Consider the following 26077-nt stretch of genomic DNA (forward strand, 5'->3'; position numbering starts at 1 on the left):
CTACTAACAGACAAACCAACAAACCAACGCGGGTGAAAACATAACCTCCTTTCTAGACCTTCGGCCTTGGTGGAGGTAATAACTCTCCTCTGTTGTGAACTTGGTGTGTGAATCTCTGGTGTAAACTAATATTCATCAGTTTTTATTTATTTATGCTCCTGCTTGAGTATTTCATTCTCTCCATTTCTCTCTCCTTCTCTCACTCACTGAAGCTCCTTTAAAGACATAACATGACAACGCCTCCACTGACCGCTGAAACACGTTGTTTCTAACAGCTAGCGCCACGACAGTTTTTCACTGCACTCTGCGGCGAGTGAAGCTTAAACATGAGCTCAAACTGCGCTGTGTCGCGAGCATAGACTGTTCTCTTCCGCCGGGAAACGAAAGTTGGTGTAGCTCTTATTGTCGTCCGGGTGGAAACAGTAGGGGTTATACACACTGTTCAGTCCCAGAAACAGGCTGAGATAACGAAAAGGAAAAAAAGTGTGAACATTTCTCATAAATCTGGTGAAAAACTGTAGAATTGTGACCACGGGAGGAAACCGGGAGGGTTGGCGAGTATGCCCCCTCTCGTTTTTCTCTTGATTTATGGCAAATTTTCACACTTTGTTTTTCCTTTCGTTATCTCAACCTGTTCCTGGCTCTATACAGCGTCTATAAGCTCTACTGTTTCCACACCAAATACACCGAATGTCTTTTCCCGGCGGAAGAGAGCTGCTCGCGACACAGCAGCGCGGTTTGAGCTGTGCTCGCCAGCCACACATCACAGCATCACAGCAAAGCCGTCATGGCGCGGCGCTAGTCGTTAGAAATAACGTGTTTCAGAGGTCAGTGGTGGTGTCGTCACGTTGTGTCTGAAAGGAGCTTCAGTGAGAGAAGGAGAGAGAGAAATGGAAAGAACTTAGAGAAAGAAATACTCAAGCAGGAGCAGAAATTAATGAATAAAAACGGACATTAGTTTCAACTAATAGTTTATTAGTTCTCACCAGAGAGGCAAATTATTCCGTTTTCTTTAGAATGCAGATGAAATGTAAATATGTGTACATTATCAAAAATAAATGCAAATATAAAATTAACTATCAAAGAAATCATATAAACTCAAGTATTAGGGACATCAGATTACTACATACCATTTCATTATTTTAATTAATAAATTTTTAGATTTAAACATTTTTAATTAATAAAAAAATAATGGTAAGCTCCATGTTCTGTCATCTGTTATTCTATCACTTTCCCTGATGTTTTAGATCATTGCCGTGGTAACGTTTCAGTATCGGTATCCAGATATTTAGGCAGCGTATCGTATCGAAGCCAGAGTTTTGGTATGAAGACAACACTAGTTGACTGTGTCTGTTCCAGGGTTGGTGGATCCCGCCGTGCTGGTGGAGCCTCTGACAGAAGAGCGAGCAGCCAGGACTTTATACCGCATCGAGCTACTCCGGAAGATCAGAGAGCAGGTGGGCTCTTCATCCTTCATACTAGTTTTCACTGTCGCAACGATAATTCATTTTGACATTAGTTTTCTGCAGTGAAAGGTAATCTATGCCCCCTTTAGGGGGGAACCAATCCTGTGTCCCTCATAGACGGTATCAGAGGAAAGAGAAGAAGTTGACTCATGTCTCCAAACTTCTACTTTAAACAAACCGCTAACAGTAATAACGCTATGCTGAAGAGTTGCTGTGTAGTTGGTTGAACCAACAATAAATCCAGAAACGCTGATCTCTGATCTGTTCCCCTGCCATGTCCTAAAAATGATCTAATAGACAAGCTTTATGGCTCCAAGCTATAGACCAGACCAGCATGGCTTTATGTCTCCATGCTATAGACCAGACCAGCATGGCTTTATGTCTCCATGCTATAGACCAGACCAGCATGGCTTTATGTCTCCAGGCTATAGACCAGACCAGCATGGCTTTATGTCTCCAGGCTATAGACCAGACCAGCATGGCTTTATGTCTCCAGGCTATACACCAGACCAGCATGGCTTTATGTCTCCAGGCTATAGACCAGACCAGCATGGCTTTATGTCTCCAGGCTATAGACCAGACCAGCATGGGGTCATCTCCGAGGCTGCGCTCCGTTCAGGGGGAAAGAAACTCGAATTGACTTTTAGTGAAGTACCCGTATGTGCTGGTCTGATGAACTCGCGAGAGTTTCCCCAGTTTGCTGGTTCCCTTCTAGCCGCTACCGTCTGCTGCATCCTGTTTGTATCACCCAAAGCATGATGGGAACTGTAGTGGCAGTGCTCAAAACATATTTATCCTAAAAGCAATAGGAGGGAAACATCTTTTTCAGTATATTTTTGGGCATGTCGTGTCTTTATTATCAGCAGAGAGATGAGCTGGTTGGTATCTGTAACGTCAGGCTGCTCCATCAGGGAGTGCTGGTAATGACTGAGGCGCAGATGGGTCAGTGTTACCCATCAACATGGTTCTTCTATCAGTGGACTCCCTCTAACTGGTCGTATTCACATAGCTGCTGTGTGTTGAAAACCGGCAGACATGCAGGCAAAACAAACCCTTTGAGTTAGTATAGAATAAATGACTGGGTCGTCCCCTCTCCTAGTCTAACTAACCTGAGTCCTGCTGTAGTCCCCTCCCCTGGACTAACTAACCTGAGTCCTGCTGTAGTCCCCTCTCCTGGTCTAACTAACCTGAGTCCTGCTGTAGTCCCCTCCCCTGGACTAACTAACCTGAGTCCTGCTGTAGTCCCCTCTCCTGGTCTAACTAACCTGAGTCCTGCTGTAGTCCCCTCCCCTGGACTAACTAACCTGAGTCCTGCTGTAGTCCCCTCTCCTGGTCTAACTAACCTGAGTCCTGCTGTAGTCCCCTCCCCTGGACTAACTAACCTGAGTCCTGCTGTAGTCCCCTCCCCTGGACTAACTAACCTGAGTCCTGCTGTAGTCCCCTCTCCTGGTCTAACTAACCTGAGTCCTGCTGTAGTCCCCTCCCCTGGACTAACTAACCTGAGTCCTGCTGTAGTCCCCTCTCCTGGTCTAACTAACCTGAGTCCTGCTGTAGTCCCCTCCCCTGGACTAACTAACCTGAGTCCTGCTGTAGTCCCCTCTCCTGGTCTAACTAACCTGAGTCCTGCTGTAGTCCCCTCTCCTGGTCTAACTAACCTGAGTCCTGATGTAGTCCCCTCCCCTGGACTAACTAACCTGAGTCCTGCTGTAGTCCCCTCTCCTAGTCTAACTAACCTGAGTCCTGCTGTAGTCCCCTCTCCTAGTCTAACTAACCTGAGTCCTGCTGTAGTCCCCTCTCCTGGTCTAACTAACCTGAGTCCTGCTGTAGTCCCCTCCCCTGGACTAACTAACCTGAGTCCTGCTGTAGTCCCCTCTCCTGGTCTAACTAACCTGAGTCCTGCTGTAGTCCCCTCCCCTGGACTAACTAACCTGAGTCCTGCTGTAGTCCCCTCTCCTAGTCTAACTAACCTGAGTCCTGCTGTAGTCCCCTCCCCTGGACTAACTAACCTGAGTCCTGCTGTAGTCCCCTCTCCTGGTCTAACTAACCTGAGTCCTGCTGTAGTCCCCTCCCCTGGACTAACTAACCTGAGTCCTGCTGTAGTCCCCTCTCCTGGTCTAACTAACCTGAGTCCTGCTGTAGTCCCCTCCCCTGGACTAACTAACCTGAGTCCTGCTGTAGTCCCCTCTCCTAGTCTAACTAACCTGAGTCCTGCTGTAGTCCCCTCTCCTAGTCTAACTAACCTGAGTCCTGCTGTAGTCCCCTCCCCTGGACTAACTAACCTGAGTCCTGCTGTAGTCCCCTCTCCTGGTCTAACTAACCTGAGTCCTGCTGTAGTCCCCTCCCCTGGACTAACTAACCTGAGTCCTGCTGTAGTCCCATCCCCTGGACTAACTAACCTGAGTCCTGCTGTAGTCCCCTCTCCTGGTCTAACTAACCTGAGTCCTGCTGTAGTCCCCTCCCCTGGACTAACTAACCTGAGTCCTGCTGTAGTCCCCTCCCCTGGACTAACTAACCTGAGTCCTGCTGTAGTCCCCTCTCCTGGTCTAACTAACCTGAGTCCTGCTGTAGTCCCCTCCCCTGGACTAACTAACCTGAGTCCTGCTGTAGTCCCCTCTCCTGGTCTAACTAACCTGAGTCCTGCTGTAGTCCCCTCCCCTGGACTAACTAACCTGAGTCCTGCTGTAGTCCCCTCTCCTGGTCTAACTAACCTGAGTCCTGCTGTAGTACCATTCCCTGGACTAACTAACCTGAGTCCTGCTGTAGTCCCCTCCCCTGGACTAACTAACCTGAGTCCTGCTGTAGTCCCCTCCCCTGGACTAACTAACCTGAGTCCTGCTGTAGTCCCCTCTCCTGGTCTAACTAACCTGAGTCCTGCTGTAGTCCCCTCCCCTGGACTAACTAACCTGAGTCCTGCTGTAGTCCCATCCCCTGGACTAACTAACCTGAGTCCTGCTGTAGTCCCCTCCCCTGGACTAACTAACCTGAGTCCTGCTGTAGTCCCCTCCCCTGGACTAACTAACCTGAGTCCTGCTGTAGTCCCCTCCCCTGGACTAACTAACCTGAGTCCTGCTGTAGTCCCCTCCCCTGGACTAACTAACCTGAGTCCTGCTGTAGTCCCCTCCCCTGGACTAACTAACCTGAGTCCTGCTGTAGTCCCCTCTCCTGGTCTAACTAACCTGAGTCCTGCTGTAGTCCCCTCCCCTGGACTAACTAACCTGAGTCCTGCTGTAGTCCCCTCTCCTGGTCTAACTAACCTGAGTCCTGCTGTAGTCCCCTCCCCTGGACTAACTAACCTGAGTCCTGCTGTAGTACCATTCCCTGGACTAACTAACCTGAGTCCTGCTGTAGTCCCCTCCCCTGGACTAACTAACCTGAGTCCTGCTGTAGTCCCCTCTCCTGGTCTAACTAACCTGAGTCCTGCTGTAGTCCCCTCCCCTGGACTAACTAACCTGAGTCCTGCTGTAGTCCCATCCCCTGGACTAACTAACCTGAGTCCTGCTGTAGTCCCCTCCCCTGGACTAACTAACCTGAGTCCTGCTGTAGTCCCCTCCCCTGGACTAACTAACCTGAGTCCTGCTGTAGTCCCCTCCCCTGGACTAACTAACCTGAGTCCTGCTGTAGTCCCCTCCCCTGGACTAACTAACCTGAGTCCTGCTGTAGTCCCCTCCCCTGGACTAACTAACCTGAGTCCTGCTGTAGTCCCCTCTCCTGGTCTAACTAACCTGAGTCCTGCTGTAACAGTGACTGAGCCGGTACATCCAGCTGTGTTGTTCTGATACATTTTCCTCTCATTGTACTTCATTATATTTCCCCGTTTCTCTGACCCCCCTCTCCCCCTCAGGTCCTCCGTCACCCGTTGCTGTCGGCCCGCCTCCAGCTGTGCCGCCCCTCCCTCTACCTCCCGGTCTGGTGGGAGTCTGGTAAACACGACCGCGACCTCCTCATCGGCGCGGCGCGCCACGGTCTGAGCCGCACCGACTTCTACATCCTGAACGACCCCCAGCTGAGCTTCCTGGAGGCACACAGGAACTACGTCAGGGGACACCCCTCTCACCTACATCCTCATCATCACCCCCACCACCCGGGCCTGGTGACTCATCCTGGCATCTCGTCTTCGTCGTCCTTGTCTCACCCTCACTGCTGCCTGTATGACTCAGGTCTCGGTCGCCACTCCCCTCAGCCTCCTGAGTACCCCCACCAGTCCTCACACCACCACCACCACCACCACCACCATCACCACCAGCATCACCCCGGGCCTCCGTCGGCTCCCTCTCCATCCTCCTCCTCCTCCTCTCACCCTCACCTCCACCCTCTCCCGCTGGACGCCCACAGCTCTGCCTCCCCCAGTCTGGGAATGGTCCCTGGGTCGCGGGGAGATTTCCTGGACTGTCCCCCCCTGGATGAGAGCCTGGAGCTGGGCTCGCTGCAGCATGACGCCATGTCTGCAGACGCTCTCCACGGAGGGAAGGCCTCCAAAGACGCCCTCAACGGTTTCCCCTTCAACTCGGCCGCAGGAGGTCAAAGCATGCTCAACTCGTACGGCGTCGGGGGAACGGACCTGGATTCTAAACTGAGGAGCGACGTGCTCGTTGGCGAGCAGGGCTCCTCCGAGGAAACCGGGCTGATGGCGCCGTCAGTGGAGCTGGATCAGTTACAGGTAATTCTCCTCATTCGTTTAGTCTGTATTTAACATGTGAGAAAATAATCCATGTTCATCTTTCACGCATCTCCTCGGTCCCTGCAGGCTCCCTGGGATGGTACTGACCACTCCAGTCCAGCTCACCACATGTTCAATGAGTCCGATCCCATCCTGGGTCCCTCCACTCTGGAGACTGGCTTTCTGGAGGAGGAGGACGAGGAGGCGCAGGGGGGAGACAGAGGAGGGGAGGAAGGAGGAACTCTGGAGGAGTGTCTGGGCCTCCCACCCTCATCCTCCCCCTCCAGCCCCTCCGCAGGAGATCCTGTGGAGCCGCTGTCCTCAACCTACATGCTCTTCAAGGTGAGTGATGTAACGGTGAGGAAATTTTCCCACCGGTTAATAACACCGGTGTTACCGATTACACCGGACATTTTACAGGAAAAGATGACGCTCAACGTGCAGAGCGCTGACTCTGATCTTTACCATTGTGTGGCGGTGTGTCAGACCTCTCCAGTCCAGCTTTCACTGCAGCGCCGCAGGTTTCCACCATGCTCCGTCCTCCTCATTGGGATTACCTCATTAACGTTATGGTTCTCTGATAGCGTTGGGTTGAAATCTGAAATATTACCAAATAGGAGCTTTTACTTTTCACTTTGACACCAAATCCTCGGCCATCGTCTGTCTGTCAACTCTCTCTGTGTTTGAAATCTGACTCCTGCTGCTCTGAGCTGAGACAGAAGCGGCTGTGGCTCAGAGGGTAGAGCAGGTCGTCCACCAATCGGAAGCTCGGTGGTTCGAGCCCTGGCTCCTCCGGTCAAATGTCGATGTGTCCTTGAGCAAGGCACTTAACCCATGGGTCAACAATGACCCGCCAGCTGTACATAATCCTGCTTATTACACAGCTACTTACTGAAGAAATCAATAATTTGACACAAAAATGTTCCTCCAGAGTCCAACATCAGAGCTGCACCCATAGCAACGGTCTGTTATACGTAGCAACGGTCTGTTATACATAGCAACGGTCTGCTATACGTAGCAACGGCCTGTTATACATAGCAACTAGGGGTGTGACGATTCACTCAGCTCAGATATGATACGATACACGATATTGGGTTCACGATCTCGATATGATATTATAACAATCATTCAACAAAACTTGCCAATGCGCTGTTAGTCGCTGAGGCAACGCGCTGTTAGCCGCCGAGCCAACGCGCTTCTAGCCGCCGAACTAACGCGCTGGGCCTGTGTAAACGGCAGCGGTGGATGAGAGACAGCGGACAGAGCAGATTGAAACGTTTAACCGTTTACGTATATAACGTTATACAAATAACATAAATAACGTATCTTTGCTTTACACTTGCAAAGTTTTATTGCACTTACTTACAGCAACGAGCGCAGCGTCAACTCGTCTCTCCACCGCGACCTCTCTGATCAGCTGTTCACTGGCTGCGCTGTGTGTGTGTGTTGATGTGTGTGGAGCTCCGACACAGAAGCTGTGGCTGTGCGTTACGATTGATTGGTTAAATTTCGGCGAGGACAGACCCGATTTTACTGCGCATGATTTGTACTCCGAGAGGCTGCAGCTTCAGCCCCGGAGCCCCGTATGTAGGTAGTACCAATTATGCCCTGATATCGCGATCCAGTTTTTCGTCTCGACGATGCATATTGTCACGTTTTTATATTGCGATATTTCGTGGCACAATATTTGGTCACACCCCTAATAGCAACGGTCTGTTATACATAGAAACGGTCTGTTATACATAGCAACGATCTGCTATAAATAGCAACGATCTGCTATACATAGCAACGGTCTGCTATACAGAAATTACAGACTGCAGAACGGCGTGATTGACCACTCAGAATCGAGTATTCAACACAGCCGTGTAATAATAGAATATAATGATCACAAGGTTCCTCTGGTACATCAAACTGAAGTCTTCATACATTGAAAACTTCATTATAATGTATAATGTATTAACCCTTTGTAATCAGAATCAGAATCGTATTTATTGCCAGGTGTAAGAGGTATACACTAGGAATTTGCTTTGGTTATGTTGTGAGATGATGTTGTCTTCTGTATTCAGGACATTGGTGTGAGCGAGGAACCCAGCGCAGATCAGACCGACCTGTCGGCGAGCCCCCCTCCTCCCTACGTCCCCCCTCCCCCCCTCTCCCTGTCTGGCATCACGGCCCACGAGCCGCAGGATAGGCTGGGACACACTGATGTCACCGAGAGCCTGGCCAATCCCGTGGAGGAAGGAGAGGGTCAGGAAGGAGGCGCTGGGTTTGAGTTTGATGACAAGGAGGAGGAAGAGGTGTCGGGGCGGACGACAGAGCAGAGAGAGCAGAGAGAGGAGTGTGATGCAGACCAGGGTAGGTCCAGATATACTGCTGCTGTTTACAGGATATATTTACACTACTATACCATTCAATGACTTGAAATCGATAGTCACTTTTTTTTGTCAAAAATTCAATCAGTGGGAAATAAATAGCTGATACTGGACAGTACAGGTCAGGATTCCTCCATGAATCCATGTTGATCCTAGTGTTAACTGTTCCTGGTCAGGAGACACAGGGGAGACACCGTAGTTACAAACTGTCCCTCTAACATCTGGATGGTTTCTCCCCACAGACGCAGACCAGAGTTTGGGAGTCCTGAATCCACCCATGGAAGTAGCACAGATGGATGGGATGGTGCCAGAGCCGGGACTTGGAGAACAGGATCAACAAGATCTTCAGGAGAGCTTCAAGCAACCGGAGCGTAAAGAGGAGTCACCTGGAGACGTGCACCCGTACCTGGGGAAGCTGGAGCAGGAGGGCAGCCTGGCGTGTCCGGAGTCTATCGAAGAGCCTGGAGAGGAAGTGGACGGGCTGATCATGTATCAGGTGGTGGAGGAGGAGACGATGGAGAACTCCCTAGACACTGACACACTGATGGGAAACGAGGACGGTCCAGGTCTGGCAGATCAAGTGGATGAGATCTCAGAGGGGCAGATGGATCCTGGTTCTCTTCTGGATGATGTGAAACAGCTAGACGTCAAACCCAACGAGATGGTGCTGCAGAGCATTTACTCTGAGTACACTCCACCCTCCTGCTCTACCCCTCCTGTCTCTCCCTCCGCTGGAGCGTCCAAGTCTGATGAAACCGCCACGCAGAGCGGCGGCGGAGCTGCAGTCAAAACCGAAGAGTCCGTGGATCAGGAACAGTACGGAAGAACAGCTGAAGATGTGAACTCAGCAGATGGCAGCAGAGACTGTAAGAACAGAGTCCTGACGTTCTCCCTTCATCACGACAACAAAGACCATCTGCTGGAGCAACACGAGACTCTTCCGGCTGACTCAAAGCCGTCTGATCTGACTCCGTTAGCAGACAGAGGAGGTGAGAAGAAACCACAGCTGGACCTGCTGGTGAAGATGGAGGAGACGAAGACGGAGTCGGCTTTGGACGTCTACCCCAACACCTCTGAATTCAAACAGGGGAAATTCCTCTCCTACCGTGTCAAGTCAGAAAACGCAGTAACCAAAGCTGAGCAGCTGGACTATCCTGTCAAAGCAGAAACCCCGGAGACCAAACCTGAAGACCTGAGCCTCCGAATGAAGCCTGAGCGTAAACCTCCGGGCCCCCAGTTCGCAGCCTACTCCGACGGCGCCGACATCAAACCTGAAGTAAAACCAGTAGCTCTCAGGTTCGCTGCGTGTCCAGATGGAGCGAAGCTGAAGACGGAGGCGGAGCCAGAGGATTTAAGTTTAACGGCCTTTCCTGACACATCCGCCATCAAGCCTGAAGCCAAGCCAGAGGGTCTGGAGTCCCCCCCCTACCCAGACAGCTCTGAGGTCAAGCCTGAGGCCAAGCAGGAGGACCTGGACTTCACAGCTCCACCTGAGGTCAAAGCTGAGACCAAGCAGGAGCTGCTAGAGGCCGACAGCACCGTCCTGACCCCGAAGCTGGAGCAGGTTGACGGGCTGGTGGACGCCTCGGACAGTCTTGTGGGGAAAGGACCGGTGAAGGAGGAGAGGCCGGCGACACCAGGTGAGACTCTTTTAAAAGGTTCAGACACAGCTAATGATTATCTAATCATCAATGTATCTATTGATTAATCATCCAATCCATTGTTTAATGTCCGCCTACAAAGAGCCGTACAAAAGCTAAACTAAATTATTTCTACACATGATGCCATTAACTTGGGCATCAAGGGCGTCTGACGTGACTCGCCGCCTCTGGAAACTCTGGAAATTTTTTAACTAACCGTTGATCTAAAATAAGCTTCAACTGCATGGATTATTTCTACACAAAATGTTTTCAGAAACACATTTCGGTGAAATATTTTCGTGAAATAAGAGAAGAAAGTTTCCAAACGAGCCGCCATGTTGGTTCCAGTTTGAAAGCTGGGAGCAGCAGCCCGCGAGGGAAAGGGTTCGTCCAATCAGGTGTCTAGTGGCTGCCCGTCAAGCGTCCAATGCTGAGAAGAGAGGAGATCCCTCACGATAGAAAAAACACTCTGTAGACACCAACTATTAGACTTTAATGATGTTGAGAACTATCTCTTTTTCTCCTCCTCCTCCTCCTCAGTGGCGGTGGTGGAGGGTTACGCTGGCAGCCCCAGGTTTGCAGCTTCTGTCTCCATGTGTGAGCTTCCTGAGGGCCTCCAGGACAGCAGGGAGCCGACCATCGCCCAACTGCTGCAGGAGAAAGCTCTCTACTCCTTCTCTGAATGGCCCAAGGTACCGTCCTGTCATCTCACTCTGAAATGTCCCCAGAGGTATTTCTATACATGCAAAGCTGCAGATGTTTAGCACTTAATGTTAATCTGGAGTCCATCTAAGTACATAAATATTATTATTATTATTATTATTATTATTATTATTATTATTATTTTTTAATCCAGTGTTCATGCCTGGAACGTTGATAAACTTCCTGCCATTGCTTCGGAGGTAAACAGGAAGTATACCCGTTCTCATTGTCCTCTTCATGCCGTCGCTCCCTGTAGGACCGGGTCATCATCAACCGCCTGGACAGCATCTGCCACGCCATCCTGAAGGGGAAGTGGCCGTCATCGAGTGAGCAGTACGACTCGCCTGGCTCCGTGATCGCCAACTCCTGCCTGGCCAACAGTTTAGCCCAGCAGCAGCAGCAGCAACAACAGCAGCAGCAGCAGCAGCAGCAGCAGCAGCAGCAGCAGCAGCAGCAGCAGCAGCAGCAGCAGCAGCAGCAGCAGCGAGCCAGCTTCCTCCCCACCACGGCCTCCAGCTCCGTCCCCTGCCAGCCCCGGGTCCAGCAGACCAGCCCTGGACTTGGCTTCTCCATCCCTCCCCCCCTCACCAGACTGCCTAAGGTGAGAACATGAACGGATGAATGAGCTCCCTTCTTTGTACATATCTCTGCGTCGATCATCTGTCCACATGTACCTCCACTACCTCATGCCATGGGTCATACAAGTGGTGTCCAGTTTGCACAGCTAACAATGCAAATAATGCTAACAATGCGTATAGCGCTACTAGTCTCCTGACAAACTTACAAGGACTCTGCAAAATGCATCATCACTTTGTCCTTTTTTCCAGTTAGTTGAAATATGTTTTACATAAAACATATACACATGATTTATGTCACATCCACTGGGTGTAACTCTTTCTTATCAGGTGTACGGATAAATTCAAATATAAAATGTAAATATATGTTATATAATGTGATGTATCCGTGTTAGATTTATAGATCTAGATCAGAATACAAAATACTTAAAAAGTGAAATGTAGACGATGTTTTTCAGGCAGCACTGGGCACCTCTAGTTCACACCATCGCTCTGTTGCTTCTCTGTAATGTGAACTGTTGATATTTTACATGTTGATATCAGACTTGGGCAGGGAGTCACATTGGACCCACATAGACCTGTTTTAGTCTCTTTTAGGGGGGTACAGGGGGTCTTTAGGGCGAGATAGCAGGTCAACAGTAGATGTCACATAGAAGTGGTGTACATCATCTGAAAGCTGGAACCTGAAGATTAATCTGAGATGCTGCTCACGCCTCCTCTCTGACATGCTACTATGGCATGGCTGGTAGCGATGGATTCCTGAGGTTTACTAGTATCTTCACTAGCTACCTGCTACAGCCTCTGACAAGACCGTAAAGTCGGTCGGGATCACCCACGGTTCCTGTGGGTCTCAGAGGGTTGATTAGTATCTATATATAGACACATTATGTATTAATTTAAAGAATAATGTGAAGACTATATTACACCCCTAATTATCTACAGTGTGCTTTATCCAAAATGTCCAGGAGCTCTTTATTTATTGCTCTCAGAGGAGGAGGTGAATCCAGATGTTTAGGTGTACGTTGAGGCGTGGGGCTCGTGGCTGTCCCAGGTCTGGTTGCTAGGCGCCACTGTGTTGTGTCTCAGTCCATATGTATGTTTAACAAAGCCATCATCTCTCTCCCATCCTTGTCTACCCCTCACCCACCCTGTCCACTCTGACAGTACATGTCGCGGGGCGGCGCTTGTGGGCGCGGAGCTTGGCGCCTCACCTCCTTGCCTCTCTTACAGGAGAGGCTCGTGGCTCCTCCTTATCTCCCCGAGCTCAAACGAGCGGGGGGTCGGAGGTCGTTCGACTATGAAGCCGCCGCCGCTGCTGCTGCAGCCGCTGCCAAGGTTTTATCTGGGAAATCGGCGCCGTCGTGCCACGCTGCCGCCGCCACCACCAGCAGCAGCTCCAGCGGTGCTCCTCCGGTGGTGGCGCCGCCCTCTCACCGCACAGGAGCCATGTTGATTAACGGCTGGCAGGAAACGGCTATAGATCTGACCAAGTCGTCCGGAGAAATCAGCACCACCAGCGGCGTCGGGACTGGAGAAGGAGTCAGCCATAAGCTGCCGCCGCCGCCCATCACGGCGCCGCTACCAGGCTCCGTAGGCATCGACATGGCCGGGATCCTGCAGGCGGGGCTCATCCACCCGGTAACGGGACAGATAGTTAACGGGAGCCTGAGGGGAGATGACTCACTGAGGAGGAGGAGAGGCAGGAGGAGAAACGTTGAAGCTCTGTACTCTGAGTTCACCAAGAGCAGAGGACTGCACCTCCCAGAGACTCAGGTGGGTAGAGGGAGGAGAGAGGAGGAGAGGAGGAGTAGAGGAGTAGAGGAGTAGAGGAGGAGTAGGGCTGCTGCTGCTGTTGCTCCTCCTCGTACTCCTCCTAACGTTATAACTGTCTGTCTGTGTGTCCTTCCAGCTGCAGGGCCGAGTGGAAGTGATCAGCCACTCCTCCGTCTCCTCTTCCACCTCCTCGCCGTCCCCCTCTCCTTCAGAGCGACCCGCTGGCCCCCCCACGCCGTCCTCCTCATCTACGCCCACCCCCACCCAAACACCACCTCAGCCGGAGATCGTGGCCATCGACAGGGAGGCGGCCAACAAAGGTCTGATGGAGTGGCTGAGGCAGAACCCGGGCTACAGCATGGACCTGCCCGCCTTCACCCACGTGAGTTTGACGCATTGATTCATCAGCCAGGTGTTCTGGTTCTGGTTCTGGTTCTGGTTCTGGTTCTATCGAGTACTATGAGGTGTTGTAGGTGGAGCTTGTGCAGAATATGATCCTGTGTGTGCAGCTCAATCTGTGTGTTCTTACTTTTACTGTTTCCTACATTACCTGTGCTGAGCTGCTTCTCTGAGGAAACGCATCTAATTGATTGTCTCTCCCTTCCTCTGTCCTCCGTCCTGTCCTCTGCAGTCTGGAGCAGGTCTGTTACATGGTTTTGTGGAGCGTCCCAAGCAGAGGAGACATCGCTGTAAAGACCCCACAAAGCTGGACATCAACGCTCTGACGGGGGAGGAGAGGGTTCCTGTTGTCCACCGAGGCACCGGACGCCGGGTACAACACACTATTAATAAGAAAATAATTTCTTATTTTATCTCGCAGCCCAACTAATAATAACAAATAGACCGTTTTAGTGTTGACGTCATGATGAGGTCACGGTGTTAGCTGGAGGCTAAACAAAGGAAAGACTGGAGGCTAACGCTAGCAGTGGGCTAACATTAGCTGGAGGCTAAACAAAGGAAAGACTGGAGGCTAACACTAGCAGTGGGCTAACATTAGCTGGAGGCTAATGCTAGCAGTGGGCTAACATTAGCCGGAGGCTAACCAAAGGACAGACTGGAGGCGAACACTAGCAGTGAGCTAAAGTTACACATCTAAAATGTCCTCTTGCTGTGTTGTTGGCTGCCAGAATCCAGATATCACAGACATTAGAGATGACAAACTGGGATTGGAGGCTCTAGCGAGTTACAATATCAGAGAAACGTTTCAGAGATGGAGAGTAAATGTTGCTAATATTTAGCCTTCTGCTAACAGCAGCCGTTGGCTGCTGTTAGCAGAAGGCTAAACTATTAGCAACCCTTTCTCTCCGTCTCTGAAACGCTTCTCCGATATTGTCCGACTCTCTTTCTGACTGACTTTACTGAAAGATAGTTAACAATAGGCATCCAAAGATTTATACGCCCTCAATTTATCTTTACAGCGCTGCTGTTGGCCACCAGCCCGCTGGTCGGACGCTACTTAGCTAGCCTAGCTCGCTAATTCCACCATGCTGTCATGAAACACAGAAAATGAGGTGAACAAAGTTGTCCGTCATCTGGTGATAGCACTGTGCTCTCCTACGCTGTGACCACAGTGTGAGGATGACGCATTAAGTTGTTACTCATTTAGCGACTGACTAGTTAGCTAGCTACCTTGCTAATTCCACCACGCTACAGAAAATGAGGCCAACAGAGGACAGCGCTGGGTCACGGCCCCTCTGGGTCACGGTCCCTCTGCCTCACTCCTCACCGCTAGGAGACGACTTCACCGGGAGGAGAGCAGGCGTTAGCTAGCTAGTTGGTCAGTCTAAGCTAACTAGCGTTATCCAGCCGTCTCCTCCTCCTGCAGTAGTCTCCAGCGGCGTAGGGGTCGGCTAATCTGGTCACGTTGGTTCATGTTAACTTTCTCCACTATCACTGGTGATCCTAGAGAGTGAGTGACAGCACATACTGAGAGAAACTAGGATTTTCTTCATTACTTGCTAGCCAGCATTAACTAACATGTTCAGATAATTATTCTGCCTCCACTTACCGCTCCGCCCACTAAACACGTAACCATGGTTACTAACAGAAAAGAGGTCTCTATAGGTTCTTTGTCGCGGGATAAAGTGTCCAGTCATAATACAGTCTGCCATAAAGTCGTCCTGAATATGAGTCAGTATTCTGGTTGTAGTACTGAAGGTGTCTTCCTGCCTGCAGCTCGGCGGTGCGATGGCTCCGGCCATAAAGGAGCTCTCCAGGTGGCTGGACGCCAACTCCGAGTACTACGTAGCTCCAGACTGGGCCGACGTGGTCAAACACTCGGTGAGCAGAGACCCGTCTCTCATGACCTCCTGCTGCTCAACATCAACGTTAAACTTTCCTCTTCTCCATGACCTTTAACCTTCCTCTCCTCCTCCTGCAGGGTTTCCTCCCTGAGGGGAAGTTCACTCGGATCCTGACAGAACCAGTCAACAGAGACCCGGGCTCTCGGCGCCGTGGGCGGCGGCCTCGCAGTGAGATGCCTAAGCCCCTCCTGTCCGTCTCTGATTCGGCCTCGTCCGGCCTCGGCCCCCCGCTCTTCATGAACGGCGGCCTGATCGGCAGCATGGACTCCATGGTGGCCATGCAGAACCTACGCGGTGGTATTCCTGGGATCCCCATCTCCGGGATCATGGCGGCTGGATTCCCACACGGTTTTTCTGCAGCCGTCCAAGCAGGCGGAGCTGGAACGTCGGCAGAAGACGCCAAAAATGGGTTGAGTATGTTACCCATGATGCTGCACGGCATCCCGCACCCCCATGGGGCCGCTATCCAACAACACGCCTTGTTCAGCGTTGGCGCAATGATGGCGCACACGCCACCTCCTCCTCCTCACCCCAGCTCCTCCTCCTCTTCTTCATTGTCTGCTGCAAAGGTCACCACGACAACCGCGCCGTCTGCATGTGAGGCCGCCAGCCCGTCGTCCACCACGCCTGCTGACAGAGAGAGCGCCGGGTCCTCTGGCTCTGGTGGAGGGGAGAAGGAGAGGAGCCGGGAGGAGAAAGGAGCAGCAGACGCCAATAAAAGAGCAGGAGTGGTGGAGGCCGCCGCCATCATTACCTCCACCAGCAGGGCCCATCTCGGCAGCCATCTTACCTTCAACCCCTTCCTGATCCCGGGCATGTCCCACGGCCTGCTGTACCCGCACATGTTCCTGCCCCATGGCGGCATCATGGCGCTGCCCGCAATGGCTCCTGGCGCTGTGGACGGCTCCCCGGGCAGCCCCAAGAGGAGGAGGAAGAGAGGACGGGAGGAGGGGGAGCGAGAGGAGGAGAGGGAGAAGGCGGCGTTGGGAAAGGTAGAGGAGAGAGAAAGTACAGTTGAGGCTAACGTGACCTCCCAACCGGCCTCCTCCTCGTCTCCCTCAGCCCCCTCTACCTCGGCTCCAGACCCTGAGGGGGGGCCTGCAGAGCCTCAGGAACCAGACTCCCATAACCCTCCTGAGGATAAGGAGGAGAGACTGGAGGACACAGGAGGAGAGGCAGCAGAGGAGGAGAGGCAGCGGGACACTGAGGAGCAGAGACAGGTGGAAGGAGAGGAAGCATAGAGGAGGAGAGACGACCACTTCCTGCTCTCTCCTCCCGCCTCCTCCTCCGAGCAACAGTGTAAAGTTTGTGCCGTGTCTGTCAGTCAATGTCCATGTAAAGACTTTTATTATGATGATGACACATAATAACCATGACGATTATATTCAACTTGGTTATGTTTATATACCAAGACCCCACCCACCCTCTCCGCCCCCCTTGTATACAAGAACTAGTGTAAGACATGATCTCCTGTGTATCCCCCCCTTCATTCTGCATCGAGTCTGAGGGACTCTGAGTCTAGAGGGTCTCTGAGTCTAGAGGGACTCTGAGTCTAGAGGGACTCTGAGTCTAGGGGGTCTCTGAGTCTAGAGGGTCTCTGAGTCTAGAGGGTCTCTGAGTCTAGAGGGCATCTGAGTCTAGAGGGCATCTGAGTCTAGAGGGACTCTGAGTCTAGAGGGACTCTGAGTCTGAGGGACTCTTGGTCTGGAGGGACTCTGATTCCGGAGGGACTCTGAGTCCGGAGGGACTCTGAGTCTAGAGGGACTGTCCTCCTCCACAGGAACACACTGCAGGCGAGATGTGCTAGGAGGAACCAGGAGCAGCTTTGGCAGTAATGATCCGGTTCTAAGCTCGACATGATCCAAGATGGTGTGTTGTAAAGTTTTGGGGTGTTTGCGAGGACATGAGGATGAAGAAAGTCTCTAAAGCAGTTGGGGGATTCAGAGCAGCAGTTGTGTATGTTTTATGTTCAAGGTCAAACCCGATCCTGAGGTCAGCCTCGTTATTTTGACTTCTAGCACACTCCACTAAATTCAGTGATATTGTTTTGGGTCCAGTCTGTGCAGGCAGTATGAACCTGGAGGTGTGTCTGAACCAGCGCTCCCAGATACATTTAGTGACACTAAAACACCTTTTCCTCATCGGTACTGAGGGAAAACACTGATACACGTATGATATGATATGCCAGAGCTACGTTACCATGAAAACAGAGCGTAGCCCTCTTGGAAATCTTTAAATCATCTCGATGGGACTCAGCGGTTCTGGCTAGAAAGGATCCGTCTTGTGTAAATATGACATGACGTCACTTTCTCGTTGTAATCGGGGCGACTCGGGGGGGGGAAAGAACTCGGGAGGGATGGGATGCCCATCGCGGGGGAGAGAAGGCTGTTGCATTAATGTTGTAAACAGAACAGAAATCCTTCAGCTCACTTCAGTGAGACCTCCGGCAGCGACCGGCCCGCCGCGGACAGACCCAGATCCGGTTTCCCGACAGTCGGAGCTCGGCACCCGGCAGCAGCTCCTCCTCCTCCTCCTCCGGTCAGGAGCAGAGCTTCTCCTCGCTGGGAGCCGACACCGACACCACGCCGCTGGAGGCCGTATTGCTGGGCCCACTGGAAGGGGGAGGCAGGGGAGAACCAGAACCAGGACTGAGCAGGGAAGAATGTCAGACCCTGCTGCAGTTAAATTAGAGGTTTTCTAAAAGGAGTCTGGTGCCCAGAAACACTACAGAGACCGCTAAAATCTACACAGAATGATGATTCAATGAAAATGAGGAACAAACTTGAATCACTAGAACTTTAATCTAAAACCAACTACACACTGTGTTCAGATCAGCATGTTTACATGTTAACACGTCAGAGTTTTACACCAGACGGATCTTTCTAGTCAGAACCGGACTCAAAGAGTAAAAGAAGGTTTCAGAAAGCTGCCAAATCAGAAGACAAATTTGTTTCTATTAGTTTTTTACTAAAATTGATAAAATTGTGTAATATTGAGTAGGTTGATAAATCCCAGGCACGAATGTTGTATCTTAATTGTAAGATAGCATCGTCTGCCCCCCCCTTTACATTTTAGATACGGTCACTCATATTTTTTTTTTTGTTTTTTACTATAACTTTATTATTATCAATGCTATGCCATTGCTGCTATAACTTCTCTTTTCGAAGAAGTTCAAATGTCCGTTACTCTTCTTCACACTAGAATCAGAATACAGATGTTCAGAACAAGAAGAACTCCACCTTTTTCTTTTTCTTGATAAAAGCAGAGATCATGAGATTAATTAGTTTTATTTTAGATCATGTAAAGATTGTTTTTTTCAACTCAGACACAAAGTCACTTTGACAGATTTGCCCCTCAAGTGTTTCGGCCTAATCAGAGGAAATGGAAGACAGGAGCTCAGTGTGGCCACCAGGGGGCGGCAGGAGGCCGAGCACACTGTGTCCTATCCTGCAGACACAGGGGAGAGGAAGAGGAAGAGGAGGGAATTAACTGACAGCACATCAGTGTAAAATAGTTTGAATCATGAGCTGAAGCATGGCGCCCATCCCGTCCTCTCCTTACGTCTGACGGTGTGTTCAGAGAGATCCGGTGAAAGGGAATAGTGTAGATGAAACAGGAAGAGGAGGGTCGAGTGCCTCGTCGTTGCTCTTCGTCTCCTTTCTTTTCCTCAGATTAGTTTCAATAGCAGTTCATACTAAATATGTAAATCTATCGCTGTATATTGCTGTTTCTTTCTTTAAGTGCTCCATTTATTTCGTTCGCCTTTTGTTTGTTTCTCCATTGAAAAAAAAACAAAAAAACAAAAAACCTACTTGACAGATGTGAGCGGCGTCAAGCGTTCTCGGTATCAAACAGACTGTACTGTACATTCAATGGATGCAAGTCTTTCCACAACAGGGTCGTTTTTAGGGGTCAAATGTTTCCGTTGATGATGTTGGACTTCACTTTTGTTTTGTTTTCATACATGGAAACATCATTTTTGCACAATGTCTTTTTGTGAATGTTAACCAGTTTCTGTACGGTCTTGTATTTCCTTCATGTGTGTGTGTGTGTGAGAGAGAGAGTGTGTGTGTGTGTGTGTGTGTGTGTGTGTGTGTGTGTGTCGGTGTGCATGCATGCGCACACGTTTAGTTGTGGAGCTGTGTTTCTACTTCTGTCTCGTCTGACAGGTCACATTTAAAAAAGAAACTAAACATAGTTGTTGCCTTGTCACAAGTTTGTGGCTCCATATAATTTATTATACTTTTCTTTTGCTTCGCCAAACTTTCACCAAATATGACATTGTTTCTCTCTGCGTTTCATTATGTTTTTATTCAAAGTAAAATGCCTTATGTAGCTCGTATTGTTTGTATAGACATCTGCATATAGGGACATGTTAATCGTGCTGATGTTCAGTTTGTCCTCTGCTGGTACACGGCCTTGGTGATGTGCATTATCTGAAGGTCTCGCTGTCCAAATCACAACGTTAATCCCCTAAAGTCAATCAGTCATCAGTCAAAGCACAAACGGAGTCAACACAAGTGACTTTGCTAACCAGTGCCTCTAAAATGACTTTAAATAGTTTCTCTTTTTGTGGGCGTCGCCTGCGTACGACGCTAACATCACGTTTCCGTAGTGACGTCATCATTGGGATGATGCCACGCTGTTCATTAGAGGGGGATTCTGGATTAATTTCAACCTGGGTCTTCTCTCATATACAGTTTAGTCCATATCAGTCCTGATTACAGCTCCACTGTAGAGATTTAGAGAAGTCAGCCAGCGTAACGAGGAGAATCTGGAACATTGTAGAGAGTTCATCAACTACACTGACTACGTTTACATGCACACTAATATTTCAGTTTATTTTAGAAAAAGACAACAATCCTACTAAGGGTCCGAAATTAGCACCTGCCACCCGCCAAATGCGGGTAAATTGTTGGCAGAGGCGGGTGAAATCATCACCGCCATTTTGGCAGGCAGGGAAAATGCTAGAGATGGAATAGAGAACCGTAGTTGTCCGCTTTCTTGGCATCTCATGCCTCCATGTCTATCGATTCCTCTTATTGATGCTTTCCCAAAGTTCAACAGGCACAATGACGCATACGCACGCAATATCATGTTTCAGTTTGTTTGACCAGAGACGCAGCGGAGAGAATAAAAAAGCGCTCAAAAGCATGGAGCTACTAAACCTGAGAGGACACATCCTATTGTTTCCCTAATAGAGCAACACTGTGAACAACAAACCTGTGTTGAAATCTGCAGGAGTAGAGTTAGTAACGTTAGCTGTTAGCAGCCGTTAGCAGCACAGTTCTGACTGGTTAAATACCGGAGCTACTAACGTTAACGGAGGTTCCACTGAGTTATTATTATGAGACGTTCAAAGTCGGCTCAGGAAAGATGACTATTGGCTGAAGGTCAATTACAACGTCATCATGATGCATTCAAATGTAATCTGGTAAAATTAATTTTTTGGTGAGAAACTTCAATAAATCCAGTAGTTTGAAGGAGATGTTTTCACATCAATATAAAACAGATATAAGAGAGAATTATGATTTGTTTAACTTCATAACAACATACCAAGATGTTTTCACATCAATATAAAACAGATATAAGAGAGAATTATGATTTGTTTAACTTCATAACAACATACCAAGATTTTTTTTAATCATAGCAAATATTTAAATGATAATCATTTGAATTGTGTGTTTTTATGCAAATAACCACATAGATGACAATAACAAAGTACAGTACTATGTACATTACCCTCCCTCCACGGTGTAATTTAAACACTATAATTTACAATGCATATGTTTTTTATTTAAAATATATCAAACATTTAATGACATCAGATCTAAAATGTTGTTCCTTCATTTAGCGCAGAGATTTCAAATGTGGCAGATAAAATTTCTGAGTAGCAGACAAAAAAAACACTTGCCTGCCACAGTGGCAGGAAGTGAAAAAAGTTAATTTCAGACCCTGATCCTGCTAATCTGTTTACATGGCTAATGAAAATGAATATTCCTGTTATTATGCAGTCAATGCAATCAATTCTTCCAAGTAATCATGAACAAGGAAGTATACAGAACAGTAAATGGCGGTTAGGGAGGAGGTCGGGGTGGATGGGTGGGTCTAAAAACACCAGACTTTCACCGGGAGACCGTTGTTCATGTCCCGTGTGAAACCAGAAGTCAACCTTGATTTATTTGTCACGTAACTTCTGAACTTCAGTTACAGCACTTCTGGAGTTATTTTACCTCAAACCACCATTTTTTACTAAAGCTAACTAAGTAGTTTTAAAGTCGTGCTGAGCGTCGCAGGAAAAAAAGGGAAATTTGTGTCTATGAACTCGAATCAAACAGATTAAATGTAGTGACTATTACACAAACTGCTGTGAGACTGAGTCGGTTTCTCCTTCTTTTCTTTTGGCCGTACGTCTCTGCAAACTGTTGGCTTGTTGGTTTGTGTTCGACGCACAGACCTGATCGTAGACCGACAGGACGCTGTGTGTCTCAAACTGCAGTAAAAAAAAAACCTGACTGACACTCATATAGTGAATGAGGTGTAAACATGTCCAGAGAATGCTCCCAAAACCTGAATATTATCAGCAGTTCACACATGTCTTCATGTGAACATTCACTCCATTCACAATATGTCGTTTACATGACCCGGATCCCATTCACTTAAACAGAGGAATATTAGTGTGCATATAGATGTAGTCACTATACCAGTGTCCAGTTTCTCAAATCTCTACAAAGTTGGGGAGTAAAATGTTTTGGTAATAACATGACGCAGATTGTGAAATAAACCCGGTAATTTCCCTTTAAGGACGGCTGTTTAATCCCACACCGCTCTCTGACTGCACGAGGCCTTCTACACGTCTATAGGATGCTAACACACACACACACACACACACACACAGCGTCAGTATTGGATTGTGTGTTTGGTGAGATGAGCATCAGTAAATGCGAAGCAGAACGCAGATGTTACAGCTCAAAACGAGCGTTTAATCCCACATGTGTGCACATCACTTCCTGTTACTGGCTTGTTCTCGTGTGAAAACTTGAAACCAACTCGTAGGTGCAGTTAATGTGACAACATGCCTTCTTTAACAGTGTTCTGTCTTTTCATTGGTTAACTTCAATCACCTCAAACTGTTATCATAAACAATGTATTTATTGTATATTTCTCTGATTCATGTTCTGTTACGTCTCCTGAAAAGTCAAAAACATTTTGGTTCACATGGAAGTTTTAACTCTGTGTGCTTTTTCTTTGGCACCTGCTAATCAGCTTTTTTAAATCCCCAGAATACCTCCTGTTTATTTTCTCAATGTGGTTAGATGTGCCATACCATAATAATCCAATCTAAAGTTGGAGTTATTGGGCTGAAACAGCTTGTCGTATCCTTCCCCAGGATGCATCTGATCCAAATGATTCAATGTGTAGTGACCTCATTTTAGTAGAAGATGACTGAAAACTGTCAGACGTGGCCGTTAATCTGCAGCTCCTGTCCTGTGAACGTCTCTCACGTTTCCTTTAGTTTTCTCTGTCTTTAAAATCAGAATTATTGGATTGGTAGTCGTGTCGATCCAGTTGCAGATTAATTTACAACATCCATAAAAACAGAGGGGACAGATGATGTTGTGTTGTTCCTTTCCACCGTCTTGTCACCGTCACATGCTGGTTCTACTGTAGACGAGACAGACGTCGCCACCGTCACACTGTTCCCGATGACATCAACGGGACTGCTGGCTTCTGTCTATGGTTTGAGGACCGAACGACCATTTATTTGGAGGGTCTGTGTTTTCGGATGGTTTGTAGCTGACTGTGACCTTTGACCTCCCTGTAGAAGGAGACCAGTTAAAGATCCTGAGATCTAAAAGAAAGAGAAGCTGGTCATGTGATAACTGTCCTAGCTGCAGAGAGAATGGGATCAACAGGTGTGTCACTGAAATGCTTCAACTCTCATTAAAATATCTGTTTTAGAAAAAAGGAGGAAATCCTTTGTGTCAGTGCGTTGATTGGTTGATTGGTTGATTCCAGGCTGGTTTCACAGACACTGAAGAGGCACCCAATTCCACTGTTATCAGGCCATTAAATAGGCTGACCGGTTGGTTTAAGCACCATAGATGTGGGTCAGTGGGGGCCTACTACACCTATTACGTTGTAAAAGTGAAACTTAAAAGCAACACATTCTAACACGTAAAACTGAATGAACCGTCACATTTTGAACACAAACAAAAAGACTTCTTTAGGTTTCTGCAACAAATCTACAACTTCTTTATGTTTAGACAATAAAACTACAACTTCTTTAGGTTTCGGCAACAAAACTACAACTTTAAGTTTCGGCATCAAATCTACAACTTCTTTAGGTTTAGGCAACAAAACTACAACTTATTTAGGTTTAGACAATAAAACTACAACTAGGTTTCGACAACAAATCTACAACTTTAGGTTTAGGCAACAAAACTACAACTTATTTAGGTTTAGACAATAAAACTACAACTTCTTTAGGTTTCGGCAACAAAACTACAACTTATTTAGGGTTAGACAATAAAACTACAACTTTAGGTTTAGGCAACAAAACTACAACTTATTTAGGTTTAGACAATAAAACTACAACTTCTTTAGGTTTCGGCAACAAATCTACAAATTCTTTAGGTTTAGGCAACAAAACTACAACTTATTTAGGTTTCGGCAGCAAAGCTACAACTTTAGGTTTCCGCAACAAAACTACAAATTCTTGTAATTCAGTAAACTTACAAACATTTTCACTGAAATGAGAGCATGTCTGCTGAATAAATGAAGAATATTAAAAATGTAGTCAAACTACGATGACATTTATCTCATCCATACATTCTTCTTGAGTTAGATTTGTTCTTATTGCAGCCGTTTGAATTCAAGAGGCATGCTGAAGAGAAATTAAAGCTTTCTCCACAATCAAGATTAGAATCAGACGATTGTCTGTGAAACCAGCCGGCTCAACATGACAGATTAGTTGAATAATATGTGAGTGTTCACAGCTCCTGTACTCACTGAATCCATGTAATCCACAAGGAGAGGAGACAGTAACCTGGTCATGACTGAGTCCGTTCTGTGGTGGGGTTTTTACCTTTTCTTTTCTGATTTGTAACTATAGCTCTCTGTATTCCCATGTGGACCAATCTCATGAGTCAGAACATGGTATGTGTGATCTTTTATTGTGCAATAAAAGATGACTTTCAACTTTCAGCTCTCCTTGCTGACTAATTCATTCATGATGTGGACCTCACCGCTGTAATCTCTTAATTCTGTTGACTTCCAGGTTTGTTGCCTGGTGACCCTAAACTGGTCAATGCGTTGCTCTGTTTTCTGCACATTGCATGCTGGGAAATGCTGCAGCGCTGAAAGGATTGAGCAGGTAGAGAACAAGAGTTCAAAAACAAAAAAACGTTTTTTTCGTTTTAAACGAAAAACAGCCGTTTTTAAGTTTTTGGTTTCTGAGTCAAAAAACGAAAAATGTATGTGTAAATGTTATACAGAACTCTCACGTAATTGAGACTTTTCTCTCACACCCATTCTATGGGCTGTTTCTTTATATCAGCAGGTAGGAAGCACTATATGAGTTTCTTTAATGATAAAATCATAACTATTAGAGACAAAATTAATCACCTCCTACCGTCAACTGGTACCAATTTATCCTCAAACTTAGGAACCTTAGAAACAGCTGTACAACCTGATATATATTTAGACTGCTTTTCTCCTATCGATCTCCACAAATTAACCTCACTGATCTCCTCATCTAAATCATCTACCTGTCTCCTAGACCCTATTCCAACTAGACTGCTTAAAGAAGTTTTACCTCTAGTTAGCACCTCTTTACTGGATATGATCAATGTGTCTTTACTAACAGGCTATGTACCACAGTCCTTTAAAGTAGCTGTAATTAAACCTCTTCTTAAAAAGCCCACTCTTGATCCAGAGGTCCTAGCCAACTTTAGACCTATATCTAACCTTCCCTTTACCTCCAAAATACTCGAAAAAGTAGTTGCCAGTCAGCTGTGTGACTTTCTACAGAACAATCATTTATTCGAAGATTATCAGTCAGGATTTAGAGTGCACCATAGCACAGAGACAGCACTAGTGAAAATTACAAATGACCTTCTAATGGCATCGGACAAAGGACTTGTCTCTGTACTTGTCTTGCTAGATCTCAGTGCTGCTTTCGACACCATTGACCATGACATCCTATTACAAAGACTGGAACATTTAATTGGCATTAAAGGAACTGCACTAAGTTGGTTTAAGTCCTATTTATCAGATCGATCTCAGTTTGTACATGTCAACGATGAGTCCTCCATGCACGCCAAAGTTAGTCACGGAGTTCCACAGGGTTCTGTACTTGGACCAATTCTATTTACCTTATATATGCTTCCCTTAGGCAATGTTATTAGAAAACACTCCATAAACTTTCATTGTTATGCAGATGATACCCAATTATATCTATCAATCAAGCCAGACGAAACAAACCAGTTAACTAAACTTCAAGCATGCCTTAAGGACATAAAAACCTGGATGACCTGCAATTTCCTGATGTTAAACTCAGACAAAACTGAAGTTATTGTACTAGGCCC

The 26077-nt window shown here is 47.8% G+C and overlaps 1 protein-coding gene across 9 annotated transcripts in view; it reads left to right on the forward strand.

Annotated features, from left to right (window-relative positions):
• Positions 1-24695, forward strand: part of chd6 (chromodomain helicase DNA binding protein 6) — a 113776-nt gene extending 89081 nt beyond the window's left edge. For 2 of the 9 annotated variants that reach the window (XM_074649839.1, XM_074649786.1), the window contains exons 34-47: positions 1360-1457; positions 5308-6123; positions 6211-6465; positions 8190-8478; positions 8738-10135; positions 10676-10827; positions 11094-11438; positions 12577-13185; positions 13328-13567; positions 13817-13957; positions 15361-15465; positions 15566-18082; positions 18114-23779; positions 23837-24695. In XM_074649839.1, the coding sequence (XP_074505940.1) occupies positions 1360-1457; positions 5308-6123; positions 6211-6465; positions 8190-8478; positions 8738-10135; positions 10676-10827; positions 11094-11438; positions 12577-13185; positions 13328-13567; positions 13817-13957; positions 15361-15465; positions 15566-16729 (5612 nt within the window). In that variant the 3' untranslated portion in view covers positions 16730-18082; positions 18114-23779; positions 23837-24695. The remainder of the gene's footprint in view (positions 1-1359; positions 1458-5307; positions 6124-6210; positions 6466-8189; positions 8479-8737; positions 10136-10675; positions 10828-11093; positions 11439-12576; positions 13186-13327; positions 13568-13816; positions 13958-15360; positions 15466-15565; positions 18083-18113; positions 23780-23836) is intronic. The other 7 variants (XM_074649813.1, XM_074649795.1, XM_074649831.1 and 4 more) reach the window with 7 other exon arrangements.
• Positions 24696-26077: the final 1382 nt, after the last annotated feature.

The sequence above is a fragment of the Sebastes fasciatus genome, chromosome 1 (genome assembly GCF_043250625.1).
Source record: "Sebastes fasciatus isolate fSebFas1 chromosome 1, fSebFas1.pri, whole genome shotgun sequence".
In the NCBI taxonomy this organism is placed as follows: domain Eukaryota; kingdom Metazoa; phylum Chordata; class Actinopteri; order Perciformes; family Sebastidae; genus Sebastes; species Sebastes fasciatus.